The following is a 25,526-nucleotide window of genomic DNA, read 5'->3' on the forward strand; positions in this document are numbered from 1 at the left end:
AGTCGGCCATGAAAGTTTGTAGACAAGTGAGAGAGTTTATGTTTGAGCATTAAAATGGTCTTTCTTACTGCTCTGGTAAGCTTTATTTACGCAAAATCAATCCTTTTTTTTATTGAGAGTACTTCAACTGAATGGCAAGCAAAGTGTACAATCGACGAACTTGCAATTTAGGGTCCAAGAAGAGACAACATGTCTAATAAATTCACTACAAGCACAAGTTATACTCCAGTAGGATATGTAGAGGTATAGTTGAGTTATAGATCCATTTTTTTTCAGAAGAGAAAGACTCAACAGAAACTACTTTCTCAAAAGAAGGTAAACGTTGTCCTTAGAGAGACGGTATAATTTCCGGTGAGAGCCCTCAATACTCATTAACAAGCCACCATAGCTGATATAAACAGAGCTGTATCGTGTTAATAACTGCACCCAATTCTGTCGTCTCCTTCACATTCACGTACATTTTGTCATCTTTGGCTTCCTCAACACGATAAACCTTGCCATACATGATGTAATCTGCAGCTTCTTTTAAATCGGGACTATTCAGATTACTCGTTAATTGCAAACTGAAAGTTGCTCCCTTTTCCAAAGGATACAACTGAGTATTGATATCGAGGATCAAATCCAAGTCATTTTGAGCAGAGGATGCGGTGATGCGAGAGACTATGATTATAACAATTAGTAAAGCGAACAAAAACTGATGTTTTCATCACTGAAAAAAAAATCAAAGAAATGCAGACCAAAAAGTAATGCAATCAAAGAAAAAACATACCACGTTGATATTTCTCGCTGTTCACATCAGAAACGGTGAAGATTTCGTCTACAAGAATCGACTCTGACATTTTGTTGAATCTTCTGCAAGGTCAAGGTGGAGGAGGAGCGATGAACGGCAAAATCAAAAACAGCGCTCATAAAAAGATTAGTATATCAGAAAGATACAATACTTAAGGTTGTGTCATAAAAAATTGTTCGTTACTCAATTTTAGCTGAAACGTTCAATTTAAATCGAGTTCGTGGCAGACTTGGCTTCTTTAGCTTGCATAAGCTTTTCCATTCTCGCACGAAACTTTCTGCTGCGATTAAGTTTCATAACTGTTTGCAAGACCGTTTTCACGTAAAAAGCTTGTTTCTTGGGCTCGCTGGGCATACTGTCAATTACCGGATTACAATCTGGAAATAGTTTATAAGCGACTAAAGAACGTAGTTCAGTCCCGCGTAAACCGAGTTGTTTTAAACGGGAAGGAGTAGATTTTAATAAATACTCATCAAGACCACCGTCTTTTTTTATTGTTTTCAAAACTCGTGCACGAACATTGAGTCGAAAATGCATTTGCAACGCATCTGACCATAGTCTCTTCGTATGTGCGTTCACCTCCCAAGTGCGTAAAGTTTTCGGACCTTTGTCAGGAACATTTTTGCCGTAATAAGTAGAAGAGCCGCCGTACAATCCACGCTGGAAGATACTCTTGACTTCTTGAATCCTACCAACTACTGGAAGAAAAGGAAACGCATGTGTCTTACGTCCGTCCTTTGAAAGTGCTCGTAATCGAGGTAACAACTTCGTCAAAGTATCTTTTGAAGCCATTGTCATTCAAAAACTGGATGTTTGTCACTTTTTTGGATCTTGGTCTTAAATAAGAGGATGAGTGTTCAGAAACCCCTCCTGTGGACAAAGAGACACACAAACAATCAAAAACTCGTTTTTTTTGAGTTTTTTATAGCGGTTTCGTCAAAATTCCAGGTCATTAATACTTAAATTCTGTTTCCTGGCATATTTCGGCTGCGTAAGACGCAGAAATAATAGCCAGCGAAATAGAGCCATATCCATCACACAGGGAGGCCGCAAGCAAAAAACACATTCATGAGTGGATTGAAACAATCCCAATTGAACTTTACGAACAAGGGAATTATACTTTCGACCCCTAAACAATCTCTGCAACAATGTTCTCACATGTCTAATTTCATCACGGATCGCAACTCCACGTTTGTAAGTTGCTTTATTCCATGCACAGACGCGAAAATGTTACCGGTGTATCGACTAATGTTCCAAGAGTCAAGTGATTTTCGACACTGCAATCACAAAATGCAGGCATGGCGGCTATCAGCTGAAGAAGAAGGATTCAACGACGATGGAGAAGACTGGTCAGGCACAAACTTACTCAAGGTACTGCGTGAGGAGCATGTATATGGCTTGGTCGTGTGTATACGATGGTTTGGAGGCCAATTGTTAGGTCCCGTTCGGTTTCAGCATATTCGGAATACGGCTAGAAATGCCATAACGAAGTATAGAAAGGATCTACAAGCAAAACGGATGGCAGCAATGATGAAAGATGTAAAACCTTTAGGTAGCGAAAACGGCTTACCGCAACAAACCCGTCAAGTTTTGACTCAGAAACAGCGACAGTTACTCACGAAGGACAAAACGGTCAATCTGCTTAGGAAAATGCTTGGAAAAGATCCTATTGTTTCCGCAGATTACTCAAAAAAAACATTGGAGATATTAAACATGCTTATCCACAGCCGTAACAGCATGATTCTTGCTCTCAGAGAAGAACTAAAACAACAAAGAGAAGGCAAGACAAGTATTGAGGCGGAAGAAAAGCCGACGAAAGCCAATGAAGAAACTGCGAATGCAAAAGCGGAGCCTGCAGCAATCACACAAGCAACTAAAATACAAGATCAGGCGCCTAGCGACTTCACGAAACCGGAAACGGTCAGCAGTGCAAGTGATAGTACTTCTTCGACGGTACCACTGATACCGCCGGAACAGCATCTAGAAAAGGAACACGAAGTACAGCGAGAGAAACAAGTGGAACAACATGAGGAAATTTCGGATAATGAGAGTACACTGAAATCAAAAACAACACCTTTGGATGAAACAATTGAAAACGCAGACGCAGCAAATTCCTCTGTTCCGATAGCGAAAATGGAGACACAAAGCAATTGTGAGAGCAGTGCGTCTCCAGAAAACTGATTTGGGTGCAGAAATCCTTTTTTGATGGTTATGGACTGAATGACTTTTCCCTTGCTCGTTTTCCTATCGTCTACCAATCCCCACGCAATTCCTATGGGCTCTTCAAAAAAGGCAAAACTGACGTCTAAGGACGAAAAAAAGCCCATTTGGGGCACGTCGGTAGAGACATTCCGTAAGCTTTCTTCCAAGGAGAAGAAAAAATTGTGTACGTAATGAAAAGAAACTGTTTGGTGCTGTTCAATGCTAATGAGTAGCCAAGGACGAATTAAAAGCCTACAAAAAGCTGAAGCATCGTGTAAAGAAGTTCAAGTACGTTGACACTGTTTATCCACGAGTGGAGACATTATTAACAAATGAAAGATTGGAACAAAAAGCCATGAAAGACAAGAGTTCATCCCATGCAAAGTCATCCTCTCATGAGAAGCATGCCAAACACAGCAAAACAAAAGAAGTCGAACCTGAGAAGGAAGTCTCTGCCGTTTCTGCTTCAGGTAACAAGGAATACTGGTTGTCATCTGCTCTGCAAGGTGGTAATTCTCGTAAGGCCAAGTTTTTGAAAATGATGGGGATAAAAAACGTGGATACGACTACTGTTGTTGAGAAAAATGACAAGAACGTTGTTGTCCGTGAAAAGCAGCTGGAACAGCAATTTATGAGTTCCGTCGTACATAAGGGAACTCGAAAAGGATTGGGTGCATAGAAAAATGGGATTATGTCTTTCAAATTAAACACAATGCTGGTAGTGTGCTTTCGATGCAAGGAAATGCGATTGAATTACGCATCTTAAGTGTGGAATTTCTTCAGCGTTATGTACACATATTCATGAATAGTACATTTCATGAAACAAACGAGTAAATCATGCTGAATTGCTTGAGAAGAGTATTACCTGTTGTCTTTGTAGTTGGTAAACGGGCGAATTATTTCGACAGAAAGGTTGTTCTTAGATGATGCGCGTCGCGACGCGACGCGACTGCATTAACGAGCAATCACGTTACGTCATGTTAATTAAAAGGCGCGTCGGTACGCGACGCGTGACGCGGCTTCATAACGTTATGAGACGCGCCATGTACACAACGCGTCGCGTCGCGTCGCGACGCGTCAGTTTCCTACAAAACCGCAGCTCACGCTCCTTCTCTTCTGCTTCTCTGCAAAACCGCATGAAAGGATGAGCGCAGAACTTGCATCTTCCGGAATGAATCAATCCTGCCCATCGACTCCACTTCGTCGTAGCAAACGGTTGCAGCAAAAACTTGCATTGGCAGACTGCACCGATGAGCTTTGTAATTTACCTCAGACAAACATCTTTACAACGCCTAAGAGGAAGAGAAACGCGGATATATACAAGTCACCAAGTCCCTGTGAAACGTTCTCGGATCAAGCGTACGGTCTGATGAAACGTGATGAAATGATGTGAAAATAAAGAAAATTGGAAAGAGCCATATCCCGGCATTCCCAGACTCCTAAGACACCTAGACGCGTTGTACAGCTGTTGACACCTCAGTCTCATCACATGCGGACTCCAACGTGTGCATTCTTAGCTCGAGGATTTACTCCTAAGAGACCCGACTTCACCGGTACTCCAGCAACCCCCGGTACGCCTTCGGTTTACACGAACGCTAGACAACAGCTTCGCCGGTCTGCTCGTGTTCAACAAGTCGTAGGTCGCAGTGAAGAGAAGTCTAAAGTTTTTGAATTTGTGTCTACATGTGTGGAAAGTCACACAGGTGCAGCCTTATATGTCAGTGGTGCTCCCGGTACTGGTAAAACAGCAGTGATTACTGAAGTTGTGTCTCAATTTTCTGCTGAAAACAATGATATCCAGTTATGTAGTTTAAACTGCATGACTGTGAGTAATCCTCGGACCATCTTTGCAAAGATCCTCGCAAAGTTGACAAACTCACTCGAGGCAGAGGCATTGGATCAGGAAAGTGCGAAGCAACAGCTCGCAGCGTACTTGAGCCGGAATGAAAAGCAGGGTTCCCCTTGTGCTACTGTTATCCTTGTGCTAGATGAAATGGACTATCTCGTTGCTCGTGAACAGGAAGTTCTCTACACATTGTTTGAGTGGCCCACACTTGAAAACTCTCGTCTTTGTTTGATTGGTATCGCAAACGCATTGGATCTTACAGAACGTATTCTTCCTCGGTTACGGACAAAGAATGCTGTGCCTAAACTTTTATCTTTTCCTCCATACTCGGCCAAGGACATTGCCGACATTATTCAAACTCGACTTAACGCAGTCAGCGGCAGCCCTGGCGTTACCTTTATTCATCCGGCTGCAATTGACTTGTGTTCTCGAAAGGTTGCCTCGTCGAGTGGTGATCTGCGGAAAGCTTTAGACATCTGTCGTCGAGCACTGGAGTTGGTTGAGTGTGAGAATCGCGAACAGGTTGCTAAGGGTGAAGTTTCCGGTGTTCCTAAACCTGCTACCATCTCCCATGTCGTTCGGGCAACTTCTGTACTGAGTCAGTCTGCGAGTTCACGGATAAAGTCGTTGAGCATGCAGCAAAAGGCTATCTTATGTACGCTGGTCGTTCACGGAAAGTCTTCTTCTAACATACTCGACGTGTTTGAACGTTATTGCGCTTTGTGTCAACGTGATAATCTCATTCACCCGCTCACTTCCTCTGAGTTTTGCGATGTGATCAATTCGCTAGAGGTATTATCTATTGTTCAACTTCGGTCCAAACATCGCACATCTCGGCTGGCCGATCGTGCAGTTACGCTTTGTGTTCCGGAAATGGATGTTATTACAGCTGTTGCAGACATTGGTACTTTGAAGCGGTTTTTTGACAAAAGTTAATCTCCTCAAAAGCTGGCCCTTTTGGAATAATACTATTACTTGAATGCATGGATCCTCTGGGCATGCATGTGCAGACACTCTCCTTTTATCAGTTTTTTCACGTCCTTTCTTTTTTCCGCTAATTCTCTCTTTACCTACAAAAGCATCACCCCTTGTCGCCTTGATTTATGGTTCTCTTCGTGTTTGCAGTGATTATTTTTAAACCTAATTAGATCGCTGTTTTGACACATTAAGGTGACACGCCACTAGTCATTTATTCTGTTAACTTTGAACTCTCTTTCGTTCTTATCGACCTACCGCCTCCGTTCTCCTTTTACCCCTATAAAGTCCGAGCATTTAAATACGAACATTAGTCTGTTAAACAAGCTTACGCAAACCGAAGAACGGTATTCGTACTTACAATATAAAGATAAACATTCGACATTACAAAACATTATAGAACATTGGGTTGAAGTGGAAAATCATTAGTGAATTCATAATGTAAGGAAAGAGCTGCGGCGAAGCCGTGTAACCATCTACCAGTTATGAATCGCTTGCAGAAGTAGGAATCGTCGTATATGAGTTTAGCACCTAATGCCTACCTTGTATTCCGTTTATGTTAAGAAAATTTAGAGCTGCCAAATAACAACACGACCATCAGCTCCACTGGAACTAAAGGTACTAACGTCGGTAGCGGACGCATTGGTGTAAGGACGGATGGAGGCAATGGAGTTTTGATGCACAGTAGGCAATGAAACTTCCATACTAGCGGAACCCTTCAAGTCCATGTTACGGAAAGTCGAACGAAGAGCTGAAAAGGAAACAGGACCAGACTCTTCTCCCGCGTCGTCATCTGCGGCCGTAATGGCAGGGTGTTGCTTGCTACCAGGGTCCAAGTCACGGACACAAGTCCATTCAGACTCGTTTCCTTGAAGTAGTATGGGTGAGCAGTTGTGACCTGCAGCTACAATGGACATTTCATTTGCCCACAAGATGGAACGGAGGGGCAGATGAGACGTTTGCACCTTCAGCACTGCACGAGGAGGTGCATCTGGAGCAGAAGGATAGACGATGGTGACTGTAGAATCATGGCTAGCAAAAGCCAAAGCATCACCAGAAGGCGAAAACTTGACCGAATGCACCCAACCGCCAGCAACATAATCAGCACATATAGTGTTGAAAGGCAGACGGGCACCCCAAACAGAGGGATTGGGCTTTGAGTCTACGTCGCGAATGTATGCCGACAAAACGTTCACCTTACGATCAGCGCAGCCGGTAGCCAACAAGACGTTGTTGGGATGCCAATCGAGACTGAGAATCGTACTTCTCAAAGGCTTCTTCAAATGCTTACTGACCCACCAATCATTCTCCTCTTCAAAATAACACACTGATACTACGCGAGCACCACTTCCAACAGCAAACTTGTCCTCTTTTGGCGACCAACGGACAGTTGTGGCAGCTCTGTTGATGCGGAGAAGTACGAGTGTCTGCTTCCAAGATCCATCGGGACGCTTCTCGTAAACATACGCATTACGATCCTGTGAACATGTAACAATTCTGTTAGTGTTCGGTGCCCAATCGACACAGGTAACGATTTTTTCGTGATCAGAGAAAGTCTTTGTTGCTTTCCAAGAAGCATCTGGTTGCTTGGAGAGAATTTCAACCTTGTTCGACGCAGTAGTGATTGCAACCTCTATGAAACACAATTTTGTTAGCTAAATGTATAGTAAAACGGTAATCGGACGAACCTGAGCGATCAGCGTTGAATGCGTGCTCAAAAATAGGGACTGTAGGAGTATATATGAGAGTAGAAGCCATACTATATATGTAGGTACAGGACTAACAGTCTACTGTGCTCTAGTTACGTCTGTCGCTCCCTGTAGCGGAACTATATGGCGGGGAAGGGTGAGACGGAAGTAGTTATAAACGTCATCGTCGCTAACCTTAACCTTGTATGAGCTTAAAGTGATGTGTTGAATCGCATTGTATAAACGAGAAGGAGAGTAAAGAAAACGGAATAATAGCGAAGAATTAATGAGAATACAGCTCACAGATTGTCTATTATAAGACTAGAGCAAACCGTGATATAGATTTATAAATTTTGTGTTCGCAATAAAAATTGGAGTATGTATGTGAGCTTGTATTCTGGTCTTTATTCTGTAGTTAAACGGAATAGAATCAATTATAGCTTCTAACTTGAATAAGGACAAATTCGTTAAATTTGCGTTCATTAATTAAATTTTTTTTTTTTACTATTTAATGATATTTATATTTATATCTTTATTTTTAATTTTTTTTTTTTGAAAACGCTATACGCCATCTGCTAGTAAATCTGGTTGATGAACTTTATTAATCCATATTCATAGGGTATTGGATCGCAGACGAGACACAAATGAATTTTTTGAGACAGTATTTGTTGCTAAAAAGTAAGAGTAAGCATTAAATACAGAAAAAGCCCTGACAATCATTTATTGACCTTCTTTCGGCTTAATATAATAGACACTATTTTCTACAAACACAACTCGGTTATGCGAAAAAAGCCGACAGCTTTATTTCAAACCGCTTTGAAAATTAATAATTAGATTACTAAGAAGAAAAATAAAAACACTCAAAAATAACGGAAATGAATAAAAATGCACTAATTATATTTTTATTAAACCGTTTCTGAAAGTAAAGTAAAAACTACAGTAATTTTCGGACAATTGCATCAATTAAATTACGCGACTAAAATATAAATGAAAAAATAAAAAAAACAATAATAAATCTAAAAAGTCCATTACGCAGTATGTTTTTCAATCCCAATTAAAATGCTTTCCTCTTAGTCGCATAATAGCAGAGTATATAATTTATTCATTTCAGCACTCATAAACAATGGCAATTGCTCCACTCCACACGCGTATTTGTTTCTTTATGCTTGTTTTATTGTCTCCCCACTTCGCCTGAGAACTATTCAAATTCCGCTAAGCCAATGAGCATGGTTCTTTTGTTTAGACTTGACACGTAAACGTACGGGGTCTTGGTTGCGCGCGCCTCATTGTTGTCGGCAGCGAATAAAAAGCGCTCAACAGTGATTTCTGTTGAAAAAACAAAACAAACAAAACCGTTATAAAAAGTACATAAAAAAGAACTGCAACGATGCAATTGCACTTTATAAACGTTCTGCCAAGTTTTCAGTGTAAGTTTTATCAATTATGCAGAAAGCTTAAATACAAAAATAACTATTGACGTAAACACGCTTCTGAAAGGTATAAATAGAGGACAAATTTCCTCACAATTCTTCAGAACATTTGTTTTTCTCTGCATTCTACTTGCATTCTTACAATCACTCTTGCACATTGCATATTGCATAATTCGCTTAATTCATTTGCACACTATGAAGACTCTTGCATGGATCGGTATCATTAGCTGGCTTACTGGCATTTCCCAAGCTACCATTGTCAAACACGACGATTGGTCTTTGGATAACTGGGCCGAAGCTCAAAAGGGTGTCGCCTTTGGTCACCTTTTGGACAACATCGGTGACAGCGGCAAATACGCCAAAGACGTTGATCCTGGTTGCATTATCGCATCTCCTTCCAAAGAGAATCCCAACTACTTTTACCAATGGGTCCGCGATAGTGCCATTGTCATCATGAACCTTTGCGACAAGTTCCTCGAAGGCGACCATAAGTTGGAGCCAATCATTCACAAGTACATGGACGAGTCCATTCGCTTGCAGAAAACACCTAATCCCAGTGGTGATTATTACAACGGCGGACTTGGTGAGCCAAAGTTTAACACGGATGGCTCTGCCTTCACCGAGCAATGGGGCCGTCCTCAAAACGACTCCCCTGCTCTACGAGCAATGGCATTTATGAAATACCTTAATTACCTCTTGGAAAACGGAGCATCACCTTCTGAATTCCCTCACTGGATCGAAGCCGTTCTTGCCGACTTGGACTACACCGTGGCCCATTGGATGAACGAGTCCTTTGACCTTTGGGAAGAGGTGCAAGACATTCATTACTTTACCCTTACCGTTCAAAAGGCCGCTTTGGAGAACGGTGCGCACTTTGCTAAGCGCATTGGTGCCGTTGACCAAGGTGTCTTATACGAACGTGTTGTCTACTCGATTCAATTGAAGCTTGGCGAATTCTGGAACCCTAAGAAGGGCTGGATTGATGCCTACAAGAACAGACCCGAGCGCATGGGTCTCGATTGTTCTACTCTTTTGGCTTCAATTTACTCGAACCAATTCGATATGCAAACACTTCCAACATTGCTCTCAATGCAACAAGTCATGTCGAGAATTTACCCTATCAATGCGGGTTACAAGTTTGCTATGGGCCGTTACCCTGAAGATATCTACAATGGCATTGACAAAACTATTGGCAACCCCTGGTTTATTTGTACTAGTACTGCAGCCCATGTCATCTATAAGGCTGTTGACTACTATGACACTTATGGCCTCCCTGAACTCACTGGCGCCAACATTCACTTCTTCATGCACTTTTCCGAGTATGGTGATCCTTACAACTGGCCTGTTGTCCGCAAAAACCTTTTGGCATATGCCGACAGATTCTTGGAAGTCGTTGCTGAATTTCAACTTCCTAACGGTTCGATGTCCGAGCAATTCTCCCGCGAGGATGGTCACCAAATGGGAGCTCGCGATCTCTCTTGGAGTTACTCTTCTCTCCTTAGCACTCTTCGCGCTAGAGAGAAGGTCGTCAAGAAGCATTATCCCGAGCACAAGGGACGCAAGTGTAAGCTTGTTTGTGAACCTGAAGGAATGTGGGATCATGAGCACAAGGAAAATTGGGAACCTGAACACAAGGAACACTGCAAGCCTGAGGATCATAAACACAAGGAGCCTTGCAAACCTGAACATCATGAGCATCACCATGAACACAAGGAGCCCTGCAAGCCAGAACACAAGCCTGAGAAGCCTTGCAAGCCTGAGGAGCACTGCAAACCCGAGCCCAAGAAGCCTTGCAAGCCTGAGGAGCACTGCAAGCCTGTAGAGCCTTGCAAGCCCGAGCCCAAGAAGCCTTGCAAGCCTGAGGAGCACTGCAAACCCGAGCCCAAGAAGCCTTGCAAGCCTGAAGAGCCCAAGCCCAAGCCAGAAAAACCCTGCAAGCCCGAGGACCATGACCATAAGCACAAGCGCCCTTGCAAGCCCGGTGAGGATGAGCACAAGGACAACTGTGAGCACAAGCGCCCCTGCAAGCCCGGTGAGGATGAACACAAGGACAACTGTCAACACAAGCATGACCACAAGGACGAGCACAAGCGCCCCTGCAAGCCCGGTGAGGACGAGCACAAGGACAACTGTGAACACAAGCGCCCTTGCAAGCCTGGTGAGGATGAACACAAGAACAACTGCCAACACAAGCCTGACCACAAGGACGAGCACAAGCGCCCCTGCAAGCCCGGTGAGGACGAGCACAAGGACAACTGTGAACACAAGCGCCCTTGCAAGCCCGGTGAGGATGAACACAAGAACAACTGCCAACACAAGCCTGACCACAAGGACGAGCACAAGCGCCCCTGCAAGCCCGGTGAGGATGAACACAAGGACAACTGTGAGCACAAGCGCCCCTGCAAGCCCGGTGAGGATGAGCACAAGAACAACTGCCAACACAAGCCTGACCACAAGGACGAGCACAAGCGCCCCTGCAAGCCCGGTGAGGACGAGCACAAGAACAACTGCCAACACAAGCCTGACCACAAGGACGAGCACAAGCGCCCCTGCAAGCCCGGTGAGGACGAGCACAAGGACAACTGTGAGCACAAGCGCCCCTGTAAGCCCGGTGAGGATGAACACAAGAACAACTGTCAATACAAGCACGACCATGACCACGAGCCCAAGCGCCCCTGCAAGCCTGGCGAGGATGAACACAAGAACAACTGTGAGTTCAAGCGCCCCTGCAAGCCCGGTGAGGATGAACGCAAGAACAACTGTCAATACAAGCACGACCATGACCACGAGCCCAAGCGCCCCTGCAAGCCTGGCGAGGATGAACACAAGAACAACTGTGAGTTCAAGCGCCCCTGCAAGCCCGGTGAGGATGAACGCAAGAACAACTGCCAACACAAGCCTGACCACAAGGACGAGCACAAGGACGAGCACAAGCCTGACCACAAGGACGGACACAAGGACGAGCACAAGCCTGACCACAAGGACGGACACAAGGACGAGCACAAGCGCCCCTGCAAGCCTGGCGAGGACGAGCACAAGGACAACTGCGAGTTCAAGCGCCCCTGCAAGCCTGGTGAGGATGAACGCAAGAACAACTGCGAGTTCAAGCGCCCCTGCAAGCCTGGTGAGGATGAACGCAAGAACAACTGTGAGTTCAAGCGCCCCTGCAAGCCCGGTGAGGATGAACGCAAGAACAACTGCGTGTTCAAGCATGACCACAAGGACGAGCACAAGCATGACCACAAGGACGAGCACAAGGACGAGCACAAGGACGAACACAAGGACGAGCACAAGCGCCCCTGCAAGCCTGGCGAGGACGAGCACAAGGACAACTGCGAGTTCAAGCATGACCACGAGCACAAGCATGACCACAAGGACGAGCACAAGCGCCCCTGCAAGCCTGGCGAGGATGAGCACAAGGACAACTGCAAGTACAAGCATGACCATAAGGACGAGGACGGCCACGACCGCATGAAGCCCAAGAACAATGACCATCATGAAAAGCCTGAACACAACTAAGGGCTGACAAAAAACAAAAGAACAAAAAAAGAAACCAAAAACTACAAGACATGTTCATGCAACACCAATAATCCCACTTTTAGGGTCCCTTCTAACAACACATTCGTCTCACGGGAAGTTCGTTGCTTCACTTTGCTGTTCTAACTATTGTATTTCTTATCCAGGAGGCAGGTCGGTAACCTCCACAGTTTCCTATAGAATAGAAGTTAGTAATGAGATTCCCGTTTCAACAAAAGTCGTGGAGATAAATAAACACTTACAATTTCCTCGACTTCTTCTTGACTAGGCAAGGAGTTGGAGAGGGGAGTACGGGGCATTGCCATCATACCAGATCTACTGGCCTCCAATACACCAAACGGACGGAGCAATGTCAAAAAGTTGTCAATACGAGAGGGCTTTGCCGACAGCTCAATGACCGCAGAGTCAGTGGAAATGTCGGTGACATGACCCCTGAACAACGAGGTGAGCTGATTGATACTGGCCAACTGCGTGTTGCGAAGTTGAAGACAAGCAGTTGCACTCAATGCAACTTCAGACTCCTCGTTACTGGAAGGAGCACCCTCGATTCGGTTTCCTTTACGGTTGAAATGCTCTTGATAGTGGTCGGGTCCTAACAAAGAGACTTTAGCCAACAACAATTCACGCTCAACGATATTGGTATTCGTATAATCCAAGACAGCCCACACAGAAACAATATCTTCAATTTGGCGTCTAGCTTGTTCAACAAAGTCATCAGCACTAAACAGGTCAGTAACTGGGAGTAGTAAGGAAGACAACTAAAACATATACACACCCTCTCAAGACAATGGTCATGCGAGACAGATTTTCAATTTCGGTATTGCAAACCACGAGGGAGTCAATGTTGAAACCACGAGCGGCCAAAATTCCCGACAAACGGGACAAAACGCCAGGCTCATTTTGAACAAGACAGTTCAAAACATGTCTCTTCTTCTTATTCTTCAAATTGGTGGGAGTCGTCAAAATGATCTGTAAAACACGCAATCAGTTAGCTCATAACAACTAACTCGTTAAAGGTAAAATAATGCATACATTTGAAACAGCCTCGGGAGTAGAGAGACGAGGGGGCTCAGTAATGGGGCAAGGACGGAAAGACGTGTTTCCATGCAAAGCTTTGTAAGTAAGCGCTGAAGTCGCTGAACTGGACTTAAACCGAGCAAAGCGAGGGCCCTATGTCTGTCAGAAAAGAACGGCACACCAAAATATAACAGTACATACCAACTGGGCACACCGCCTCAAGAACATGATGGTAAAGCGCAAGTTTGTCCGTTGTCCACACAATCAGATACAGCAAAATAAATGGTGGTGATAAGAAAACATAACCGGATAAAATATATGTACGCAAATCGAGTTACAGACAACAACCATTAAATCATTCTGGTTATATAGATACAATTTTCATATAATGAACTGTTCTACCGAACGTAATAATGGGTTTGTAGTGAAGACTACTCCCAAGCCTTCTGTAAGTGTTACAAGTGCCTACTGCGATTACCACCATGCATCCCACTTGAGGTGCACAGCAAGTTTGTGGGGGGGGGCTCACCAAAGGCATGAGCAAGCCATAATGCATAGGATAATTAACCTAAGTGGTTGATGGCGAAGACATACAATACTCAGTAGCGATCCATCACAATGCCGCTCATACCTTTAACTACAAAATTTTCATCATGTCTACTCCATTTTGTTTAACATATACACAATGAGAAAAAGCATCGCCCTGGATTGTGTTTAAACATGACCAGGTTTCATTCGCTGCTTTATCTCACTTAAGTATGGCAAAAAGGTAACTAAACACTGTCTAATAATCATCACCACGAGAGAGAACCTCCTTTTTGGTGGGACGGAGCACAAGCGTATGCTCGAATTGAGCCGTGTAGGAGCCCTTGATATCAACCAAAGGAGGGTAATCTTGAACAATGCCAGCTTGAACAAGATTGTTAAGTGCAAGCAAGTACTTCGTCTCGCCCAAACGGTCGAGATAACGACGACAGAAGGGCAGAGTACCAAAGTTCTCATTGATAGTATTCAACAAGGCCTTGGCACGAGGCAGACGAAGGGGAATGTGTGGAATATTGGCGTTCTTGGCATAATGGGAACACTCACCATCCTCATGAACAATACCGCGACCGGTACTACCGAATGTTTCAATGGCGAAAATCTCGCCTTCCTCCATTTTCACTTCTTCACCGCCCTTCACGATAGGGACACTCTTTCCACCGTGAATGACATAGGGATCAATGTTGTGACCACTCAAGTTACGAATAGACTTGACAGGGAACGTCTTGCCATTGATTTCCACCTCATAACTCTCCATCGTTTCTTGGATAGCTTCACCAATTTCGTTTAAACGGGCATCGATACCGGCTTCACGAACACCGGTTTCGGTGGCTGCCTTCACAGCAGCCAACAAGTCGTCGTAGACAGGATCAAAAGTCATAGTGAAAGCAGAGTCGATAATGCGACCGTTCACGTGGACACCGATATCAACCTTCATAACATCCTTTTCTTTCAACACAAGCTTATCACCAGCATTGGGAGTGTAATGAGCGGCACAATGGTTCAAACTCAAACCCGTAGGGAAACCAACACCCGACTTAAGACCATCCTCCTCAGACAGAGCACGAGTCGAATCCTCAATCAAGTTAGCAATGTCGGTCATAGACATGCCCGGCTTGATTGTTTTCTGAGCATATTGACGAGCTTGGCGATGAACCTCGGCAGCACGACGAAGGTCGTTGTAAAAGTCAAAGTTCGCACGCTCAGCTGCACGCTTTTCCTCATCGGTCGTACGCCAAAGATTGTCTTCATTGTACTCATGCTCCTCACCAACAGGGTATTTCTTGTTAACAAAAATTTTCGACATTCCAACTCTGGGAGGTTCCGTTTGTACCTGAGGAACCTTCTTCTTCTTCTTCTTATGCTTCTTTTTCTTAGCAGCGGTAGAAGCTGCAGGAGCAGCCTCAGCTTGCTCTCCCTCCTCAGCATTCAAATTCAGTTTCTCCTCAACATCCTTGGCGACTGCTTCAGCCTCCTTCTGAGCTACCGTTTCAGCAGCCATTTTATGGTTTTGTTTTGGCGGCGTCGAGTGTTTGGCAAAGGACAAGTTTGTTTTAGCGATAAACTCTTCGGTATACAGCGCAAAAATTGTCATAGCAACCACACCCTTGGCACATGGCGGCGATCTGTTGTGGGGTAATGTGGGGAAGAATGCGGGGAACTGTATTAGAGCGATAGAGAACAAAAAGGCAAAAGCTGGCAAAACACAGTTGCAAAGAATTGACAATTCAGAAACTTTGTTTAAGTGCAACTGCTTACATTCATATCCCGAACCAAATCTATATAGAAGAAAGCGCTAGAGCAAGACCTATAGAAAAACAACAGAAAACATCTCGACACAAAAAAACAATTTTGAAGCAGGGAACTGGATTAGCCCATGGAATGATAATCAGTAGTCATAACACCAAATGTGAAAACAAGAACTAGTTGTAATCAACAGCACGAGCACGAGCAAAGTCGACAATGCACCAACCCTTGGTTTCCTTATTGTCAAGCTGTTCCTCTAATCGAGTCATCACAATTGCATACGTACATTGTTGAATGCGATCATTGCGGCCAGCAACCACCTCACCAGACTTAGCGTTCTTAAACAAATGTACCTCTTGTGTCCGGAATGTAATGACCATGACGGGAATGTTGTTGGGCTGAAGCATACGGTAGGAAGCAATATCGACGCCACGGATGTCGAGCACTTGTCCAGCGCTTACAACCCCGTGCTTTGCATATTCCTTCGTGGTTGTTTCCCAAACAGAAAAGGGTGCCTCAGAAAACCATGTACGTAGAGCCTCCTTGTCTCCCTTCACATATGCTTCCGATACTTCCGGAATGATATACTCACGCAAGTAGCGCTGGAAAACCTCAGAGTTGAACGAGGGATCAATCTCCTTAAATCGGCTTACAACTTGGGAAGCCTCTGTCTCGCTAAACATACGGTACCAAAACGAGGAGATAGAGTCAGCCATATCGCGTACAGACGAGAGGATAGGATGTTCCGTTTCTTGGTAGTAGATCTTAAAATCCTCCCATTTGCGGAAAAGTTTGGATTGATTCTTGTACATGCGAATGCGATCACGAATGGTCAATTTGTTGTGCAGCACTACACGGGTTTCCTCCGTATTGGGTTCGTAGCGTATACTTTTGGGATTCAGCCGCTCTTGCATTTCCAATAAAGCGCGTGCCTTCCGACGTTCTTCTTTGGTTCCGTAAAATCCATAACGTGAAGATGCACCATCAACCATGCTATCCCTGATACTTTGATACAAACGGGTACCAGTAATGGGTTTCATAATGATATCAAACATCCGGAAGAACCAATGGGTTGTACCTGAGACTGCTTTTCGCGACATACGCACAGGAGCACTTTCCCATGTCTTGTGCAGACCAGTACCTAAAGCAGCGGCAGTTTTAGTGCGTGCAATCGATGCCTTTTCTAATGCGTCTTTTGCCTTTTTGAACGCCTCACTTTCCCCCAAATGACCGGAACTGTCTTGGAGTGCTTTCACACTGGTTTCGAGTTCTTTACTCTTCTTTACTTCCGACTTGAAAGTGTCAAGGAAAACCTTCAATGGCGATTGAGGGCTTAATTGCTCATGTAAAGCCGAGGATGTTCGCAAGTAACGAACTGTGTACAAAGTCGTACGTAAGGAAGTGTGCAATTGCGAGGGACACAATGTCGTCCGCAACAGACGTCTTGTAGAGCGTGTGGCCATCTTTTCCAATTCAAAAGACTGTGTTTTTTACCAAAAAGAACAAGAATGTTAACTTGAAAACGAAAAGCTTCGTTATTCAGTGATATTATAATGGAGAAAAAATAGGAAGAAGACAAGGATATCGACAATGTTTGTCTATCTTATAGAACCACTTAATACTAACTTTTATAGCACTCAGTACGTCCACTGAAAACTAGACACTTAACAAGTTTCCAAGTGTTTTAACGTGGTTCTTCTGCCTACGGAACTTTTAGGGACGAAGCTTCCGAAGGTGAATTATTTTAAGAAGAACTGGTTACAATTCCTCGTGTAATTAGGGATTATCAACTACAGGGAAGAAAACGGCACAGGCGCAATATAGAAAAGGCACCGCCACAAATTCTGTTGGCAAATAGTCAATACTGCCAATGTGGGTGAGGTTTTGTTTCACACAAGACGTTTTCCTGAATTTCTGTAGTAGCTGTTTTTGGTGTTGGCATTACTGATAGTATATTTACAGAAAACAAAAAACCCCATAGGAAAGCACAAACTTGAGCTAGAACGCAGTTTCTTCCAGGTACTTAGCTAAAACAATTCAATGCATCTTTCAAAGCTTTTCTCGCAGTATAAAACAATTTTGGCGTGGCTACTCTAAGCTGTTCCATTCTCTCCCTCAATTTTACACACCTTTAGCCACAGAAAAGCACTTGCTAAGCATAGTATATTCTGTGTAAACTAACTAATTTGCTCGTTTGGCATATCCACGTCTCACGAATTCCCTTGCTTTTCTAGCTCGAGTATTTGTCATTTACTGAACGAGTTGTTCGTTTATCTGAATAAACGATCCTTGTCATTATTGGTCAAAATATTGTTCACTACACCAGATTTTTATTTTGGTCCCGGTCGAATTTGATATATTTTCGTGCGTTAGCGTCACCAATTGTTTTCTATAGAAAATATGGATCAAGAGGAAACCACCACACAGTCCGAATATCGGCCTAGGAACCGAAGGTATGACGAACGCAGCAGTCGTCGAGCTGAAGAAGATTCTCGACGGAACCATGACCACAAGTCTCGACATAGTAGACACAGACATCATCGTCGAAATAATGATGCAGATCGCGACGAGGGCCGTTCACGACATCAATCACACAGCCATTATCGCCATCGGCGGGAACGAGAAGAACATGTGAAACATCCAGTGGATGAACGGGAATTGTCACCAGCTTCCAAGCGAACAGTCCAACAACCGGATGATTTTTCAGCAAAAGAAATGGTACGTGCTCCAAAGCAATCCACTTTTGGTTCCCGATTCACACCGGCGACAAATGAGGACGTGTTCAATTTTGGCACGTATGGTTCGTCAGCTAGTGCAACTAAGCTAGGTCCCAAAACAGCTTTACCTGAAAAGTTAGAAACTGAGGAACCTCAATTGCAACCTTCTAGTCTGGCACGGGAAGATAGGGAGTCATCTACTGCTTCTGTTGTCTCCTACACTATCGGCGACAATGGTTCTGAATGGCGGATGATGAAGCTTCGGCGAACAATAGAAGCAGCTAAAAGTTCTGGGGTGCCTGTTGAGCAAGTGGCTTTAGAACGATACGGTAGCCTTCGACTGTTTTATGAAGCACGTGAGGAATATGAGGAGCTTGAAAAAAGAAAAAGACCAAAAAGACGAGGTATTAATGAAGGAGACACACCCATAACGAAGGTTACGGGTCGTTTGTACTTTGAACGAATGGCTCGAGAAGGCCATCAACTTTCACAGGAGACGGGGGAACGCGTGGGTTCAACAAACGTGGCATCAACTTCCTCATCGTCTGTGCCGACCTTAGACCAATTAAACAAAATGAGAGCAGCCGTCTTGCGCGCTCGTCTCACAAATGATCCCCGGGAAAAGCAACTCGAACAGGACTTTGAGGCAGCACAATCAGCATTTGAGAAAAGTAAATCGGCAAAGACAGCCGTTATTAATCCATCTAACTCTTGTTATAATCAGACTATCGAGGAAATGGTGAAAGAAGAAAAACAAACGCGTCGACTTGGTTTAGATGCTTCGTTGGCACGCAATATTATGAGCGATTCTCGATATTCAAATGACTTAGACTATATGGAGGAGCATGCAAATCGTCTGGCGGACCGTGTTAAGCGGCGGGAAATAAATCTTGAGCGTTTGCCGACAATGAATATGAAAAAAGCAGAGCACATTCTTGACAATTGTCCTCTTTGCTTAAATGCTGAAATGCAACCATTAGCACCTGTTGTTGCTCTTGGTCATCGGGCCTACTTAAGCTTGCCTACTGAGCCTGCATTAGCAAAATACCATTGTATCATTGTGCCAAATCATCATCGAGTCAACACACTTGAGTGTGACGAAGATGAATGGGACGAAATTCGAAACTTTATGAAATGTGTTGCCCTCATGTTTGACTCGCTGAATATGGGCGTCATCTTTTACGAAAATGTACCTTCTCCCGAAAAGTTTGTACACACAGCCATTGAGTGTGTTCCCGTGCCTAAAAGAATGCTCCAACTTGCACCCGCATATTTTAAGGAGGCCATTCTTGCATCAGATGAAGAATGGTCGCAACATAAAAAAATTATTGATACCCAGGCAGCGGCGGAAAGAGGTGCTGGTAAGTATGCTTTCCGCAACTCAATGGTGAAGGAGCTTGGCTACTTTCACGTTTGGTTTACCATAGACGGTGGTCTTGGTCATGTCGTTGAGGATGCTGAGAAATGGGGCAGTCATGATTCTCTGCCTCGTCAAGTTTTTGCAACAATGCTCAAGCTTCCGCAAGACTATATACGTCGGCGGGGGAAATGGACGGGTGGTTTTGACGAACGAGAGCTTCCATTCAAAAAATTATTTTCCAAGTTTGACTGGACTCGGCAACTTACAGAGTAGTTAGTTCCGGGTTTTAGTTATGGTAACTATTTAGTTTTTTCGATTGATATTAATATGTTAACAATGGGATGTTGATTAAATAATTTGTGGGCATTAGAGAACGCAAAAAGCTTATGAAAAGTTTACATTAACTATGGCACGTCAGCAGAACCAATTGTACAATCCAATAATAACCATATGTTAGTCAGCCTCTTCCATTCTTGTATTAGCTGGTTTCTCGGTATAAAAAAGATCTACTACCTTCAGTCAACAAGTTCAACAAACAAAACCGAAACTGACAAACCAATTTCGTGCAGCTTCTATTCTACGTCTTAACAATGTGAAACATGAATTCAAAGTACAATTCAACTTTGTTTCGCGTTACAGCTCCGTAAGAACTGTTCTTTCGGCGTATAATCTATATGTCTTATAGGCTACACCGCGTACACAACACAAAGCAGATTTCACCTTATACCTCCATTGTTCGCGGCAAGCACCCGCCCTCTTCTCATTTCATGCAGCATCAGGCAGTAGAAGAACGTGGAAGTCGTTTTGGTGAGCCATACACGCAGAATGAGTTCCAAACGCTACGTTCGTCCTTGTCGCGAAAATTAGGTCCTGAGTATGTTTCACGTCGTGCGGGTCCAGGAGGATTTTCTGTGAGCTATCTGGAATCCTGGAAAGCTATTGAACTTGCAAACGAAATATTTGGCTTTAATGGATGGTCATCCAGCATTCGAAGCATGAATGTTGACTTTATGGACGAAAACAAAGATAATGGACGCGTCAGCATGGGACTAAGTGTTGTTATACGAGTAACACTGCGAGACGGTTCTTACCATGAGGTACGGGTCAATATTAGTACTCTCTCTAGCAGTCTTGGTTTTATTAGTAACTATGGAACGTTAACTAACTAGCCTTTCAGGACATTGGTTATGGATCCATAGATAATTGCAGAGGAAAAGCTTCTGCCTTTGAGAAAGTAAGTTGGAGAGAAAATGAGTGAATGAGTGAATGCTTTGCTTGTTGGCTGGGCCCTTTGTTGTTCCAAGATTTGTGCCATATGCTTGGAGCAACTTTCACACATCCTCTATCCTTCATTTTATGATTCATTCTAATAACTTTTTCTAGTGTAAAAAGGAAGGGACAACGGATGGACTAAAGCGTGCACTAAGAAACTTTGGCAACAGCCTGGGAAATTGCCTATACGACAAATATTACCTGCGCGAAATTGGAAAAATGAAACCTCCGCCTTACCATTTTGACAGTAATGAGCTATTTCGAAGAGCTGACGCTGCTTCTTATCATACACTTCGTCCAAGACCATCCTCTTCTAATGGGCGTGCCTTGAATTCTACCAATTCCCCACAAGTGTCCCGCTCAAACGCTTCCCCCCTGCAACAAAACGAAGCCTCTAGAAAGGCTGTTCCTTCCCATTCCGCTCATGAACGTAATGAAATGAAACCGGGCGATTCCGGCACGAAAGAGGATACATCTCGCGATATTGAAATGTATGCTGATGAGGAACTTGACAAAATTTTCATTGAAGACGAGGTTATAGCTCATTTAGCCGTCTGTGAAGATGCAGGCATGAACACGGCTGTTTCAATTAAGGAACAAGTCAGCATATCAGACGTCACTGCCAATTTAAGTACGAATCCAAATATGTATGCTCAAGCAAATCCTACACGTGTGAATACTGGGAACCCGGCACCTACTGCCTCATCCGCTCAACGCCGAAAAACGTTTCCCATGGCTGCGAAAACCGAGGTGTCTAATACTTCAGCACCTCTTACAACGCCTGCGGCCCAACTCTCGCGGACGAATTCCGCATCAGAAGGTCAAGCGCCGTCACATCCACTCGCACCTCCCGTTAATAGTGCTACAGCTGCACCTTTCCCCCCATTGTCTCCCGCAGCTGCACCTGCACCTCCTCAATTCATAAGTGCTCGAGCAGCAGCAGCAGCGCAAGGAGTCGCAAGTGCGCCTCCAACAACCACATTCGATCCTCATCGTGAAAGCCCATCCATCCGCAAGTCTTCGCTTGTTGATCACTCTCGGTCTGCTCCAGTTCAACGTGTAGCCATTCAGCCTACCAATGGACGATCAACCACTCCAACTCTACAAGATCGTCGTAGTCCGCTTGTTCCGAGCAATAATACCACGGTCCATCACACTCCGTCCATCGATCACAGCAAACACACACCCGTAACCCGGCCAGCTTTTCGCGGTGTTGGAATGCCTCCTGGTGCGTCACGATACCATAGAACCAGCGGCGCGCATAAGCGACCATTGGAGACACCACACATCTCTCCGTCAACAGACTCGAAATCGTCAATTTCCAAAGGTGATTCACCGAGTGCGAAAACTTCAAACTCTCCAAACAGTGGAGATAAAAAACCGAAGACCGACACTTGATGACACTGAACCCACTGCGAATCTGATGAAAAGTCTCCGCTGTTCTGTGCAATTATTAAACCGTCTCAATTGTCATTTCTTTCTTATTTTCATGCTGGTGTTGGACAGCACATTAACCTCTCCAACTGTCCCTCAGCTTTATCTTTAATAAAGTTTTTCGCTTATCGCTTATTGGATTGCCACGCTTTCGCTTCCGTCCGTTTCCGTCAAGTCTCACGCTTTGATTGGGTTTCGGTAACTGTTTTTCGCTTAAGTCGTTAACTGGTCCACAACACCAAAGAGCAGGCTTTCCGTCAACCGTGAGGAATGCAAATACCCAACACTAGGCATATAAGCAGAGCATTGCCGCCCATATTCCTGCCAACTACACATACTCATTGACTGCGCAGCACTCGACTTTATAGACTTATTTCATCTGCATTTGATCCATTACGACCACAGGGAAACTTTCGGACCCCTACTAAACTGAATCCATCTTCCTCCAGGGACTTTTTCCAGACGAACGAAGAGATACTCCTTGTATCTGGAATTTGCCGACGTCATCTTTTAAATAATCGACTGTAGAAACTCTCAGGATGTCGACTACGCGAACACTGTCGGTGCCGGTCAATACGGCGACTGAAACGCGGGGAAAGAACGACGCGAAAATTCGCCGTAATTCCTATGTCGTGGGTCGAGGTCGAGACGATGAGGTTTTGGAGGACTTTGTGATGGCCGAGTTGAGTTCATTCCTCACTCGTCTTGGCGAGCGGTTACAGGAAATCCGTAGCAACGGTGCGTCGTTTCAGGAGGGCAGCATGAAAACGGTCATTGAGTTTTTCGTTCGTGTCCACGAGTATGTTTCTAGTGACACGGGCGTAATTGGCACAAAGCAAGTTGCCAGCATGCTTCAGCTTGTTGAAGAGAAGTACCATGATATTCTCGATGCATGCGATACCTTTCCCAAGAAAGCACAAGCTGCTTTGACATTCATGGAGCGACGTCTTGCCGATTTAGAGCGCTCTTCGGCTCGGTCGTTACAGAATGTTGACTCGATGCTTTCAGATGCGACGGAAATGTTTTCGTGTGCCATTAAAATGGGCACTAGAAGACTGTTGACGATCGACGAAGTTCCTGTCGATTGGCAAAACAATCCATACATTTTGCGTGGGTACCGGTTTTATCAAAGCAAACGCCGTTGTGTCAAGTCCATTCTCTCTTGGCACAACGAGACCGTCAACATCTGGTCGCACATGCTGGGTATGTTTGTCTTTGCGGGCATTTGTTTATTTTTGCACCCAAACACGCAATGGTGGACAGATTTACCTTTGTCCAACCGTCTTATTGCCCTCGTGTTTCTGCTGGCTGCTGTAAAATGTTTGGCATGCTCGACGATCTGGCACACGTTTGCCAGTTTAGCAAATCTCAAGGCCATGCATCGCGCTGCTTGTATGGACTATCTCGGCATTTCTGTACTCATCGCCGCCTCCATTATGTCGGTTGAATTTTATGGCTTCAGCTGCTTTCCCAAAATGCGGAATGTGTTTCTTTTCTTCACGGGCTCATTGGGCGTGATCGGTATATACACGCCATGGAAGGATTGGTTCAACGATAACAAGTACCGTCATGTAAAGATTGCCTTTTTCGTTGGTCTTGCATGCAGCGGATTTGCACCTCTGTTGACCATGATTCACATGCGTGGTTTCTATTACACAATGTGGATCCTACGTTATGTGATGTACTCCATAGCGTGTTACTGCTTTGGTGTCACCTTGTACGCCTTCAATTTCCCCGAACGTGCATTTCCGGGAGTCTTTGACAATCTAGGCAATAGCCATCAATGGTGGCATTTTATGATTGTATGCGGTGTCTCGTTTCAGTATTGCGCACTGAAACATTTTGAGCGAGGCGAGAATTTCGTCTGCAATTTGTAGGCATTTGAGTACAGTGTAACAAAGCGTTTCTAGCTTTTTACATTTAGAAGTATTCATTTGGTTTCCATTTGATTCCTGAGTCCGCTGCCCATTACTTGACCGCTTGCAACCGTACATCAGCCCGCGCTTGTCTTTTTTTTTTTCTCCTATGCACCTGTATCAATCTTGTTTCTACTACACCTTGTTTTCCTCATATCCCTTGTTTCGTGTTCCTGCATGTTAAATGTGGTATATATGGGGTGGGCTTTATATGTTTGCTCCGTTTCTTTTTGTTCTTGTTTAATACACTTGGAAGTAATGGAATGAAACCGGCCATGGCCGTTCAACGTTAACAAACACACACAACTTATATTCCAAACGCATCTATGTTTTTATTACTAAATCGGCATCTTGTCGCGTCTTTACGCGGCGGGTTCGACGACCAAATTATTATGGTCTTTTTATATGAGCGAAGTGTACTTACGGGTGGCTTTTTGTACGTCTTGCCCGTAGGGGCCTTTGCTCTTTTCTCTTGCTTCGAGTGTTGTACATTATGACCGCGTTGACTGGGAGGTCGCTTCTAATCAACTTGGATGGTAGGTCAACTGTCTCCTTTTAGCTGAGTGTATACTATTGCCATCAAATTATTTGTGAATGAGGAATTGGTAAGAAGTAAGAAGTAAGAGAGAGAGAGAGAGAGTAGAGAGAGAGGAGGCGTTGTGATTGTTGATGGGAATCAACTTGCAAGCGAGAATGTAACTTAGAATTACTATTTACCTTAAGACAAGCGACAGCCAAAACTGTTGCCTCTCGTCGTTTAATCCCACTTGGGCTGAGCCTTATTTACTTACTGCTACTCTTACGGCTATGTCTGCGTTAATACGATATAGGAAGACGCAACGAGGTTCAATAAGTGCGTTGTTTCTACTAGAACGAGAGTCTACGCAGTGTTGAGGATCATCCAATCTAATGCTTGCTTGCTAGTTGCAGGCATACCCAGGAGCACTACGGAGCTAACATGGTGATGCGATTATGTAAAACAATGGATGATGCTCGTTTTGCGTGATGGATTTGATATTCGCTAAATATATTGTTATATACCTTATGTGGTAA

The 25,526-nt window shown here is 44.3% G+C and overlaps 13 protein-coding genes across 13 annotated transcripts; 7 read left to right on the forward strand and 6 right to left on the reverse strand.

Annotated features, from left to right (window-relative positions):
* Nucleotides 1–20: 20 nt before the first annotated feature.
* SJAG_02070 (DNA-directed RNA polymerase I) lies at nt 21–963 on the reverse strand. Its single transcript, XM_002173253.2, has 3 exons — nt 770–963; nt 459–660; nt 21–403 (listed from the first exon to the last, which is right to left on the reverse strand). The coding sequence occupies exons 1-3, from the start codon at nt 837–839 to the stop codon at nt 298–300; spliced, it is 378 nt and encodes a 125-aa protein (XP_002173289.1). The 5' UTR covers nt 840–963; the 3' UTR covers nt 21–297.
* SJAG_02071 (ribosomal protein subunit L28) lies at nt 897–3,933 on the reverse strand. Its single transcript, XM_002173254.2, has one exon. The coding sequence runs from the start codon at nt 1,586–1,588 to the stop codon at nt 998–1,000; it is 591 nt and encodes a 196-aa protein (XP_002173290.2). The 5' UTR covers nt 1,589–3,933; the 3' UTR covers nt 897–997.
* Nucleotides 1,859–2,971, forward strand: SJAG_02072 (hypothetical protein; the record flags this gene model as incomplete). The annotated part of the gene is made up of 1 exon (XM_002173255.1): nt 1,859–2,971. The coding sequence occupies one exon, from the start codon at nt 1,859–1,861 to the stop codon at nt 2,969–2,971; it is 1,113 nt and encodes a 370-aa protein (XP_002173291.1).
* SJAG_02073 (hypothetical protein) lies at nt 3,040–3,920 on the forward strand. The gene is made up of 3 exons (XM_002173256.2): nt 3,040–3,176; nt 3,226–3,280; nt 3,332–3,920. The coding sequence occupies exons 1-3, from the start codon at nt 3,065–3,067 to the stop codon at nt 3,669–3,671; spliced, it is 507 nt and encodes a 168-aa protein (XP_002173292.1). The 5' UTR covers nt 3,040–3,064; the 3' UTR covers nt 3,672–3,920.
* Nucleotides 3,934–4,136: 203 nt separating the features above from the next.
* Nucleotides 4,137–5,774, forward strand: SJAG_02074 (MCM loader; the record flags this gene model as incomplete). The annotated part of the gene is made up of 2 exons (XM_002173257.2): nt 4,137–4,351; nt 4,394–5,774. The coding sequence occupies 2 exons, from the start codon at nt 4,137–4,139 to the stop codon at nt 5,772–5,774; spliced, it is 1,596 nt and encodes a 531-aa protein (XP_002173293.2).
* Nucleotides 5,775–6,141: 367 nt separating this feature from the next.
* Nucleotides 6,142–7,637, reverse strand: SJAG_02075 (ARP2/3 actin-organizing complex subunit Sop2). Its single transcript, XM_002173258.2, has 2 exons — nt 7,502–7,637; nt 6,142–7,446 (listed from the first exon to the last, which is right to left on the reverse strand). Exons 1-2 carry the CDS (start codon nt 7,569–7,571, stop codon nt 6,383–6,385), a joined length of 1,134 nt encoding a protein of 377 aa, XP_002173294.1. The 5' UTR covers nt 7,572–7,637; the 3' UTR covers nt 6,142–6,382.
* Nucleotides 7,638–9,126: 1,489 nt separating this feature from the next.
* SJAG_02076 (hypothetical protein) lies at nt 9,127–12,450 on the forward strand (the record flags this gene model as incomplete). The annotated part of the gene is made up of 1 exon (XM_002173259.2): nt 9,127–12,450. One exon carries the CDS (start codon nt 9,127–9,129, stop codon nt 12,448–12,450), a length of 3,324 nt encoding a protein of 1,107 aa, XP_002173295.2.
* Nucleotides 12,451–12,606: 156 nt separating this feature from the next.
* Nucleotides 12,607–13,713, reverse strand: SJAG_06635 (acetolactate synthase regulatory unit; the record flags this gene model as incomplete). The annotated part of the gene is made up of 5 exons (XM_011050774.1): nt 12,607–12,642; nt 12,711–13,188; nt 13,244–13,437; nt 13,501–13,638; nt 13,687–13,713. The coding sequence occupies 5 exons, from the start codon at nt 13,711–13,713 to the stop codon at nt 12,607–12,609; spliced, it is 873 nt and encodes a 290-aa protein (XP_011049076.1).
* A 556-nt stretch (nt 13,714–14,269) lies between these two features.
* On the reverse strand, nt 14,270–15,517 carry SJAG_06636 (methionine aminopeptidase Fma2; the record flags this gene model as incomplete). The annotated part of the gene is made up of 1 exon (XM_011050775.1): nt 14,270–15,517. A coding segment is annotated over one exon (1,248 nt), but the record flags the coding sequence as incomplete, so codon positions are not given.
* Nucleotides 15,518–15,594: 77 nt separating this feature from the next.
* On the reverse strand, nt 15,595–17,724 carry SJAG_02077 (TIM23 translocase complex subunit Tim44). Its single transcript, XM_002173260.2, has one exon. It carries the CDS (start codon nt 17,235–17,237, stop codon nt 15,951–15,953), a length of 1,287 nt encoding a protein of 428 aa, XP_002173296.1. The 5' UTR covers nt 17,238–17,724; the 3' UTR covers nt 15,595–15,950.
* A 34-nt stretch (nt 17,725–17,758) lies between these two features.
* SJAG_02078 (complexed with Cdc5 protein Cwf19) lies at nt 17,759–20,332 on the forward strand. Its single transcript, XM_002173261.2, has one exon. It carries the CDS (start codon nt 18,175–18,177, stop codon nt 20,122–20,124), a length of 1,950 nt encoding a protein of 649 aa, XP_002173297.2. The 5' UTR covers nt 17,759–18,174; the 3' UTR covers nt 20,125–20,332.
* Nucleotides 20,333–20,563: 231 nt separating this feature from the next.
* On the forward strand, nt 20,564–22,731 carry SJAG_02079 (DNA recombination protein Rad22). The gene is made up of 3 exons (XM_002173262.2): nt 20,564–20,948; nt 21,029–21,085; nt 21,235–22,731. Exons 1-3 carry the CDS (start codon nt 20,619–20,621, stop codon nt 22,519–22,521), a joined length of 1,674 nt encoding a protein of 557 aa, XP_002173298.2. The 5' UTR covers nt 20,564–20,618; the 3' UTR covers nt 22,522–22,731.
* SJAG_02080 (hemolysin-III family protein) lies at nt 22,677–25,087 on the forward strand. The gene has a single exon (XM_002173263.2). The coding sequence runs from the start codon at nt 23,097–23,099 to the stop codon at nt 24,432–24,434; it is 1,338 nt and encodes a 445-aa protein (XP_002173299.1). The 5' UTR covers nt 22,677–23,096; the 3' UTR covers nt 24,435–25,087.
* The last annotated feature ends 439 nt before the right edge of the window (nt 25,088–25,526 follow it).

The sequence above is a fragment of the Schizosaccharomyces japonicus genome (assembly GCF_000149845.2).
Source record: "Schizosaccharomyces japonicus yFS275 unplaced genomic scaffold supercont5.3, whole genome shotgun sequence".
Classification (NCBI taxonomy): Eukaryota; Fungi; Ascomycota; class Schizosaccharomycetes; order Schizosaccharomycetales; family Schizosaccharomycetaceae; genus Schizosaccharomyces; species Schizosaccharomyces japonicus.

Coding starts and splice junctions, on each gene's coding strand:
- SJAG_02070 (XM_002173253.2), bottom strand. CDS start 839: ATGTCAGAGTCGATTCTTGTAGACGAAATCTTCACCGTTTCTGATGTG. Junction 661..769: donor CAGCGAGAAATATCAACGTG/GTATGTTTTTTC, acceptor TTATAATCATAG/TCTCTCGCATCACCGCATCC. Junction 404..458: donor GAAGCCAAAGATGACAAAAT/GTACGTGAATGT, acceptor AACACGATACAG/CTCTGTTTATATCAGCTATG.
- SJAG_02071 (XM_002173254.2), bottom strand. CDS start 1,588: ATGACAATGGCTTCAAAAGATACTTTGACGAAGTTGTTACCTCGATTA.
- SJAG_02073 (XM_002173256.2), top strand. CDS start 3,065: ATGGGCTCTTCAAAAAAGGCAAAACTGACGTCTAAGGACGAAAAAAAG. Junction 3,177..3,225: donor CAAGGAGAAGAAAAAATTGT/GTACGTAATGAA, acceptor GCTAATGAGTAG/CCAAGGACGAATTAAAAGCC. Junction 3,281..3,331: donor CATCGTGTAAAGAAGTTCAA/GTACGTTGACAC, acceptor AACAAATGAAAG/ATTGGAACAAAAAGCCATGA.
- SJAG_02075 (XM_002173258.2), bottom strand. CDS start 7,571: ATGGCTTCTACTCTCATATATACTCCTACAGTCCCTATTTTTGAGCAC. Junction 7,447..7,501: donor ATTCAACGCTGATCGCTCAG/GTTCGTCCGATT, acceptor TGTGTTTCATAG/AGGTTGCAATCACTACTGCG.
- SJAG_02077 (XM_002173260.2), bottom strand. CDS start 17,237: ATGGCCACACGCTCTACAAGACGTCTGTTGCGGACGACATTGTGTCCC.
- SJAG_02078 (XM_002173261.2), top strand. CDS start 18,175: ATGGATCAAGAGGAAACCACCACACAGTCCGAATATCGGCCTAGGAAC.
- SJAG_02079 (XM_002173262.2), top strand. CDS start 20,619: ATGCAGCATCAGGCAGTAGAAGAACGTGGAAGTCGTTTTGGTGAGCCA. Junction 20,949..21,028: donor GAGACGGTTCTTACCATGAG/GTACGGGTCAAT, acceptor CTAGCCTTTCAG/GACATTGGTTATGGATCCAT. Junction 21,086..21,234: donor AAGCTTCTGCCTTTGAGAAA/GTAAGTTGGAGA, acceptor AACTTTTTCTAG/TGTAAAAAGGAAGGGACAAC.
- SJAG_02080 (XM_002173263.2), top strand. CDS start 23,097: ATGTCGACTACGCGAACACTGTCGGTGCCGGTCAATACGGCGACTGAA.